Consider the following 9,241-nt stretch of genomic DNA (forward strand, 5'->3'; position numbering starts at 1 on the left):
TGCGCTCGACCACCGAGCTCTGAGATGGCTAGCGCCACGTGCTGTTGATCGGTCTGGAGCATGGTGGATGCGGTCGCCACCACGACCACACCTAAAGTAGCGGATTCTCTGCATCGTTATCCTCGAAGACCACAACGCTAATCATGAGCGGCTTAGGGCGTCGTAGACGCAAATGATGCAACATCTTCTGCTGCAGGTACTCTAGCAGTGCGTTTTCGTAATTTGGAAACGCCTCTAGACGCGCATCGATTGCCTCGGGGCCTTGTGCTACAAGGTGTTGCACGCCCTCAGGGCCAAACAAGGACATCAGCTTGTTAAGCCCGTCCTGCATGCCCTGGGGCTATGAGGAAAATTCATCCATCATCACAGAGGGTCAGTCTAAACGACTCAGGTGTAGATTGACTACTAGTGCAACCAAGTGCAGCGGGGCTGCCGTAGCTTTGCGCTTAAAGGAAGCGTAAGTTAGGTCACCGACCTTATGTTCTTCACAAGAATCAGTACGAGTTTAGCGAATCGCAGTTCGCTTACATCAAAAGTAATTACAACTTTAACCTAAGGCTAATTAACGTTTCTGTTTAAATCTAAAAACTGACTTAATTTCTTTATCTGCGGCAAAGCCGCCTAATTTTGCATGCATAGATTTTCCTAAATATGTATAGTGAAAGCTAAATACATGTATAACTACTGGCTATCCAGCCCCGTACCGTATTCTTGTTTGGGTATGGTCACACCATGCCTATATGGTGTGACACACACACCTGTTACCAGGGTATGTGCAATCCCGTTACACAAGAGGGTACTGAACGCACGAAGCGGATCGTCGATCCCAGAGAGCCCCTCGGATTCGTACTATCTTTTGGTAATGGAATTCGCGGATTATAATTTCGAGGTGAAGTATAAGCTAGGAAAGCAGAATGCTTTGGCTGATGCGTTGTCACGCATACCAGATTGTGAGCTTGCTCATTTCACGATGGTGACGTTGTCGGTGACGGATTTGATCTGCAATGCATATGCGGGTGATGGGATGTGTGTAGCGATGCTACAGGCTTTCGGTAGCAAGGAGCTACGAAACTCGGACATGAAATTGTCAACGCGATTGCGCGCACGGTTACACCGATATTCGTTAAATAATGGTTTGCTGTATTTTAGCACCGATTCGACGGATATGCTACGAGTTGTGGTTTCTAACGATGAGGTTTTGAAATACGGTATCCTCGTTGAGGCCAACGACCCACGACCCACGACCCACTCAGTTGTCATCTCAGTCGCGAGAAAATGATCAGATCGGTGAGTTGCCACTATTGTCGTCCCAAGCTGTTCAAATGGACAGCACATACGTGCGTACGTGTGAGACGCTTCGGATGGTGAAACCCTCTCCGAATGCAGCGGCGTCGCTGGCCATTTTGCCGGTACCCTCCGGGTGTTGACAGTCCGTGGGTATGGACTTTGGGTTTAGCCTACCGAAGGACTCGGCGGGCAATACGAGTGTCGTGGTCTTTATGGACTGATCGAAGAAGATGGCTCATCTTGCGGCAGTGCCGGACAACATCGAAGGTGCGGGCAGCGGCGCTGTTTGTCGATCGTGTCTTTCGACAAACCGGGCTCCCGGTGATAACTATCTCTTATAGAGACCCACGCTTCACCGGAAAGGTTTGGTCGACAACCTTCAGAGTGCTGGGCACCAAATTGACTATGTCAACAGCGGACCATCCGCAGACCGATGGTCAGACTGAGCGCGTGAATCTCGTCGTTGAAGAAGTTCTTCGGACCGTCTGCGCAGAACGCCGAAGATCTGGAGCGCCATGTTGCCACTCATAGAGCTTGCTCTGAACATCGCAGTACATTCATCGACCGGCTTTACGCCTTTCAACGGGAACGGGCTTGTTAACCCTCGCTTATTGCTGACGTCGCCATCCCATGGCTCGAGGCTATGTGGGGGAGGAATAGCTGAACGGCTAGCTGATATCAGCCCTGTCACTCTCGATAAACGAATCGATGACTTCCATGGTACCAGACTGAGTATCCAACGATACGTTTGCGATGCGATGGCTGAAAGCAAAGACATGCAGAAAGAATACTCAAACGGAAGAAGCAGAAGAAAATTTGAGACGTTTGAGGTTGCAGACATGCTTTATTAATTGCTTCCTACACATACAGTCTCTGCCGTCTTTAAGATAAAGCTTCATCCACGGTACATTGGACCTCTAATGTCGTGGCCAAGCGAGGCTTTGCGTTTATGCTACACCTTCCGAGAAGTATGCGCACCAACCCGATGATTTATGTGGGCTTGCTAAAGCCATACAGGGACCCGGCGCAACTTAACGCGGGAGCGTTGGCACCAGGCACCCAAAAGTGCTTGAATACCCAGAAGCTGAGACAGCAACTCGTTCTGAACACGGAGTGCAACAAATTCCGTTTTTAACGGCGCAGGGCGCTCTACCATCGCACGAAGTGACGGTTTCGTCTGCTCGACGACTAATAGCTGCTCAAACAGAACGCGATAATCCTCGTAAGGCAGTCGGTACACAAAGTGCTCCAGGCTCCCAAGGTCTCCCGCACAGCGGTATGCGACTTCGGAAAGATGCTCGGAGGAGTGCTGATTGCGACGGACTTTATCTTTAAAAGCGCGAAGAGCATCGCGAGTCACCGGACGGCGATCGACCAAGCTGTTATCTTCTCGATGAGAATGGTGGCGTTTATTATCACGTGGAACGCCTTGTGGCTCGACGTCGTTGACAAGGTCGAATTTAACATCTTGTGAAGCGGCTGGGACACCCAAACTTCGAGAACTCGCGGGAGTCTGAGGTGTTAATTCAGCGAGACTGTTCAGACGTCGAGGGCGCTTATGCTCAAAAAAGTTATAACGGTCCGGATTGTCGTACGCCCTGCGCTTTTCGGTGGTAGCCAAAAAATCCAAAATGCCATAAAGTGAGCTCGAGCTGCTGTGGTAGTAGACTCACCTGTGTGAGAAACCACAGAGCCTGCGGGAGCGTGATGGATTATTCCATATGTCGCAGGGCGACAATCCGAAGGAAGTCGGGGTTGAGCCTTGAGTTCGGAAGCTCAAATCGAAGATGGTTTTCGACGCGCACGTCTACTTCCTTGTGGCTCCGCTATAAGTTTGACAGCGATGAAAGTTTCCGGTGCCGCTGCAACCATCGTTCAAAGCGCTCTTTATCATCTGCAGCGGTTTCGCGGGGCGAGCGCCACAGTTTTAGTCCGAATTGCGGGTACATAAGCCCCCCCCCCTCTTTGAGCTCGAAGTCGAGCGCGATACCAATTTGTTGGGATATCGTGGTACTATAAAGCGAGCTCGCAAAGCTTTCCGCTGATAAAGCTCTGCTTGTGAAGTGGCCGGGGGCTCGACTACGTAGATGCCTAACGATCGTGTTATCGTGTCTTTCGCTTCAGAGCGGGATCCGCCGAGCGGAGGCCGTATTCCACTCGAGGTTCTAGAACCGAACGTCGATACGAGCGCCGGAGGGCCGTCCTGTGAACCGCCTCCAATTGCTGCTCCTGTGCCTCGTCGAGGCGACTGGTAATAACACCACTTCCGTCGGAAGCCGAGAGGTCGGGGAACGGACACGGTGTCCGCAAGGTTTGAGCTGGGCTCACGTCGTGCCGTTGGCGCACTTCATCCCCCTCGTCTTCCTTCGCTGGGATGAAGCATCCGACTCGTAGTCGACATTTTCCAACTCCTTGACGAGGAAATATGTCACTCAGGGCGGGCACGGTGTATTGCGCTCGGTTGCCGAGGGCTTGAAATGTGCTTCCCGTGAAGCCACGGACGTACTGTCTGGAGATGCACCCCGTGCACAAGAAGAAGGGCTCTGCCCGCGGGCGCCTTCGGAACCAACTTGGCTGGGTGGATTTCATGTCATAGACACAGGGCTCATTGAGCGGGAAATGTTCAAGGATATACTGACGGTGCCTCAGACACGCGAGGCTCGTATGAGGCGATAGTTAAATGTGAATTTGTTGATATTCACGATTTCAATGAGGGAGTAATACAGGGTTATCCGTACCCTTGTATAAAAGAGCGGGAAGCACAAGATCGTGTGACAGTACACAGGTGTGGATTACACAAGTTTATGGGATTGTCAGTAGTAATGCATATTAAATAGGTTTAACTATATTATTTCGGTTTTACTATATAAATTATGGAAAACCTAAGATTTTAGATATTGGCGGCTCTGCCGCAACTAAACAATTAAATACAGTTTTGATTTTGAACGGAAGAACTTATTTGACTTGGCTAATTTTTCTAATATTCTTGGAGGCAGCGGATTGCGACCCGCTGCACTCGTACTGGTTTTTGTAAAGAGGCTGAGGTCGGTGACCGTAGCCTAGCCTCCTTTGAGCTAAGAGCGACAGCAGTCCCGTTGCATAGTAAATTAAGGAAACTCGTGCGATGAATGACCCATTTGAGGTTGTCAAAGGATAAATTGCCTCTGCCACGATAACATAGGACTTAATGTCAGCAATACCGTGTGACTCGCCAATGAGTCAGAGCAGTGAAGGTCCACGGTTTTGTGGTAAGCCCAAATATCAATCGTAAAAGTATAATCGAATAGGTATAAGATTTAGTGAAAGTACCACAACACCAGGCAACAGCCAACAATGAGCTGAAGGAGTTATGACTGGCAATATTTGCACTAAATTGGTATACGGTAAAGTGACTAAAATGGTCATGTTCGTAGAGAAAAATCATCGTACATCGTGGTTAGCCTGTTTTTGAGGTCACTCAGACAGCGCTGACAGTAACAAATGAACTGTAGACATTTAAGATCTCACTCATCCTCCTATGCTTTGTAATAAAATTTCAGAGCGTGGCAACGAGAGACCCGCTGCTAGTATGACCCCTTCATTAAAGGATTCATCCTAGCAAAAAATAAAGTGTCATGCTTCAAAAACCCTTAGCATGGGAATAGTTAAACAGTAGAGACACTTTTCCCATGCAAATTAAAAAATGATCCTTCAAAAAAACAGTGTTTTTCACTTGATGCTAATTTGTTTGTGTCAAAAACGGCTAACGACTTGAAGCTCATCGTACAATGCTTATATCAAGTTATATGCAGTCTCAATTTTGGTGCAAATGCGTAATCTTATCAAGGGCGCGCGGCCGAATCGCATGGTCGGCTGCGCTTTGTACAGTAATTCGATAGATTATGTTAGTATTCCGGGAGACAGTATAATATCTCCCAAGGCAGAGATTACCTCGAGTAGGAGGTTCTTGGAGCGGTTGGCCATGAATAAGGGTCTGTCTAACACACCATCGACCTTGATTCCTCTGGAAACACTGCTATTCAGGCCTCGTTGTGCATACGCATACATCAATATATGAGGATATTTTGTCTACAGTATTACAGAGCGCGGTTTGTTGGGTTTAAACATTCAACGATTGCGTGGACATGATTAAGACGTTTATTGTAACAAACAAGTGTGGTTCTAGCGCCGAAAATATTTCAATTCAGGAATACTCCATATGCAAAGTTTGTTTTACGAGGAGCAGATGTCGCAAAGATGATAGAGGGCTTTAGTCATTACCACTAATTGGAAGGGGTGTAAAAAGTTTCCTAGCCTGATCACCTTCAATTTTGTGAAATACTCGAGCCCGTCACCGTTTTTCTGAAAATGGGAGTCAATAGTATTGCAGCATAAGGAGCTGCCTTCAACCTCACCGACGGACAATTCTGACGGCTCCAAATTTACATCAACAACTTAACGTCGTCTGTCATGAACTGGTTCATGCCACATGTTGTTCCTTCCTCACGCGAATGGCGACGAGTATGAACGCGCCACCACGTTTGAATGTTGTCAGATAGTGGCAGAGAAGAGCTATCTGGTCTATGTAAAGGTTTTGCTCGCGATAGTATAGCTCTTGCAAAGAACAGAGCACTGTCCATTGAACTGAAGCCATTGAAGCTGACTATAGATCATGCCATTAAAAAGAAAGCGACATCATCACCACATCCTTCAGAGAACGGTCGGATGGTTATTTCATTCGTCGAAAAATATCATTCAATGAAATAAAAGTCTAGTAGGCGTATTGTGGTGGCGGATGTGCTTTCGCACTTCTCAGGCTATGGTGTTGTCGTGCATAGACGAGGCGATACGAGCGATACGTAGGTAAAATGCAACATGTGCTGCACTATCTAAAGTTTTGAGAAAAATAAGATTTTAAGCCAGAATACCGCATTATCGAAGCGTTTGGTAGTGTGCATACACTACCCGATGCTTGCTGTATTACAACGCTGTTCACTTGACACACAGCATGAGGTGTAACCACATGATATGGAATTTTAGCACAAATACTCTGTTAGGTACACGATACGTTGCCGAAAAATTTTTCAACGTAATTGGTCCAGTGAGCGTTATCTAATGTGGTCAAACATGTTAAAATTGGTTAGTAAACAATTTAACCTAATTTTGCAAAATAGGCACTTTAGGCTAAACGTAACTAGTGATTGTATGCCTTTATGTCGTGTGCGGTGTATTAGGTACGGATTTACACAGAAGCAGACCTTTTGCAAAGTCAATAGATTTTTGAAGCTGCTCCTTTACGTGGCTTTAATATGAATGGAAAAGGCGAGCTCCCACTACTATCAACAAGGCAACGAGGATATTATTGTAAAAAATTAAACGCAAGCAAATATACAGCTCGCGGATTCCAAAGCTGACGTCTCAGTAGGGAATGAACGAACTAGCTCGTATAAATACGTCAACCAAAAAAATAAGCCAAAATCATATGCTTGGTAATTTCGGTGTTAGGGTTTCTGTAAACACTCAACAGTAAGCGTATTAAGCGGGTGTGGTGTGTTTTCGCGAAACTGCGTTACGAACTAACTTGATGAGATACAAAAAAAGTAAATTGGAGATTTGTCGGTGAGATACAGCGTACTTTAAACCATAGATATAAAATTTCTGCTATTTTGCCGGCGTCTGAGTACGCTTATATATTACATAAGGATTTAATGTAATGCTTGAAGAGCATATCGCGGTCTCCGAAAGGGTATCTCTGCTGGGGCGAGAATGACGATTGTATGTCGTTGTCCTTTCTCGGACAGGCCGTAAAGTATAGCTGTGAACTGTTGTCTCCTATGCCAGAGGCGGCGAAGATACATGGTGACTGTAAGTCGCGAGTAGAACGTCTAAGCTCGGTAGATAAGAAGTATCATACAATAATGTCACGATGTGAAGGCAGCACCACCGTGTGGTATGTCCACGATGCGGAGCGCTGAAAATTTACGAGAAGGTGACCAGATAGATAAATCACTCGTGAACGGAGCTTCGTTCGTTTCCCTTCATCCGGCAGAAGCTCTTTTATAAACTGGGTAGATTATTCATCGGGATGCGTGCAAAAACTACAAGGTGTGCGTCATGAAATTGACTTGGTTCCCAAAGTATCCCACGGCAATGCCGAGCCAGGGGAACGGTCCGATATCATTAGAGATATTTTAAAACGGGAATTTGGCCGTCTGTACACACGCACTTCTGAGGAAAATTAGGTGAACTGACACACCTCACCGCGTGTTACTCGCTTCCAGCAGGTCGTTGACATACGTAGAGAAAAGGAAAGGTGAAATTATATTTATTATTATAGCCAATAGGCTGTTATGTCCCCTAACCTGATAACTACTTCCAATTTTGATACATCTGGAAAGGAAAGGGGTTATAAACTATACAGGGTGTACAGTTAATGTCAGGCACACATTTGTGATAGAACCTGGCCTATTGCAAATTTTTCGTGCGACGCACGAAACAAATCTGGCGATGCGTACAACCGGCGCCGACTCTTAGTGTCAAGTGGTGAATTAAAAGGGTTACGATTATATGATTGCAAATGCCAAAATCTAGGAAGGAATAGCATATATGGCTGTATTTTGCTCACTGCTCTCAGCCCGGTTTATAGTTTTTAACAACTGCTGATAAAAGACAGCGAAGTTCTACCCACTGGAGCGATAAGGGATGGCACTGTGCTACGAAAGTGGCTAGTAATGCCTCATAAACTGTCTTATGCTCTAGCTACATTATATTCTCTTGTGACGTAGCATTTTAGGTCACATCGTGCCAGGATGCAAATCTATTTCCCTCATAGCCGTTAGAGCTTGGGAACAAGGATATGGAAAGCCACACCGAAAACTTGTTAGCGGTTCTCGAGTGTACGCGCTTGAGAAATCTAGTTTTGCCGCTAAAGTAACGCATGTTGAGCCGTTAATGCACAAGTCGCTTACTTTTGGAGTTTTTTTTTTGATTTGATACAATGTCACTTTAAAATTCACAGCCCACAAAGCCATACTTCATTATTTGCCAGGTTTTCTCATTGCTGAATGCGTAGGCACTTATATCATTATACAAAGTGGTGCTACTTGTATGACGTGCATTTGATATCTACAAAACGTTTTCATCGCTAGTGAAATTTTTCAAATGAGTGAATTTCGCTACTGAAAATTTTTCAAATGAGTGAAATTCGCTACTGTCCCTTAGTCCACCATTACTCTGACTTTCTTCAAATTTAATGGTAAACAAAAGAAATTCAAGCATGCCTTTTTAATCCTGGGATAGTTTCTAAATATATCATGGTTAGATAACCTTAGGTAAACAAATTTTCTCACAATGAGATCGTGGAAAAAACTACAAGTGCTAGAAAGCGCAAGTTTCTTAGCGCGTACATTGCAATGTGTAACTCACACCGTCCATGTTAATTAACGTATTTGTACGCTACAACGAGGAGCGATATCAAAAGCTTTTAAAGTTACCGGTTACCTAATTCAGCGCTGGTATTTCAAGAAACTCAATATTTAAAATTTGACGCGAGGTCAACACCTCAAACCGATCCTTCACAAAGTACCATCACTTTCATAAGCAACAGCCCATATGAGCCGCTGACCGCTCCGTTACGAAGTTCTCATATACATTTGCTCAACACTCATAATAGCGCATATCTACAAATATATGCATATAAAAGGTATATGAACACCATCAAATCGTAAATAACCCGGTTATACATTGTCTCCTCAAGATGATGACGTGTGAGCGGCTGTACTGAACAATTGTATCCCTTGATGGCTTCTATGAGCATGATGATATGTTTTACTTAGAGAACGATTAGTCAGTCCTAGACCAGCGAGTATTTGACAGCCCAAGGTTTTTCTTTAAATTGGGAGTACATATTTTCTACATGAGCGACGTGACTCTTTGCGCAAGCCAATTATGAAAATTGCAATCAGCTTAGGATTCA

General features: G+C 45.4%; 1 protein-coding gene across 1 annotated transcript; it reads right to left on the reverse strand.

Annotated features, from left to right (window-relative positions):
• Window positions 1-5,591: 5,591 nt before the first annotated feature.
• On the reverse strand, window positions 5,592-5,906 carry PHALS_13815 (uncharacterized protein; the record flags this gene model as incomplete). The annotated part of the gene is made up of 2 exons (XM_024729635.1): window positions 5,592-5,628; window positions 5,713-5,906. 2 exons carry the CDS (start codon window positions 5,904-5,906, stop codon window positions 5,592-5,594), a joined length of 231 nt encoding a protein of 76 aa, XP_024579993.1.
• Window positions 5,907-9,241: the final 3,335 nt, after the last annotated feature.

This window comes from Plasmopara halstedii, assembly GCF_900000015.1.
Source record: "Plasmopara halstedii genome assembly, contig: Scaffold_672, whole genome shotgun sequence".
In the NCBI taxonomy this organism is placed as follows: domain Eukaryota; phylum Oomycota; class Peronosporomycetes; order Peronosporales; family Peronosporaceae; genus Plasmopara; species Plasmopara halstedii.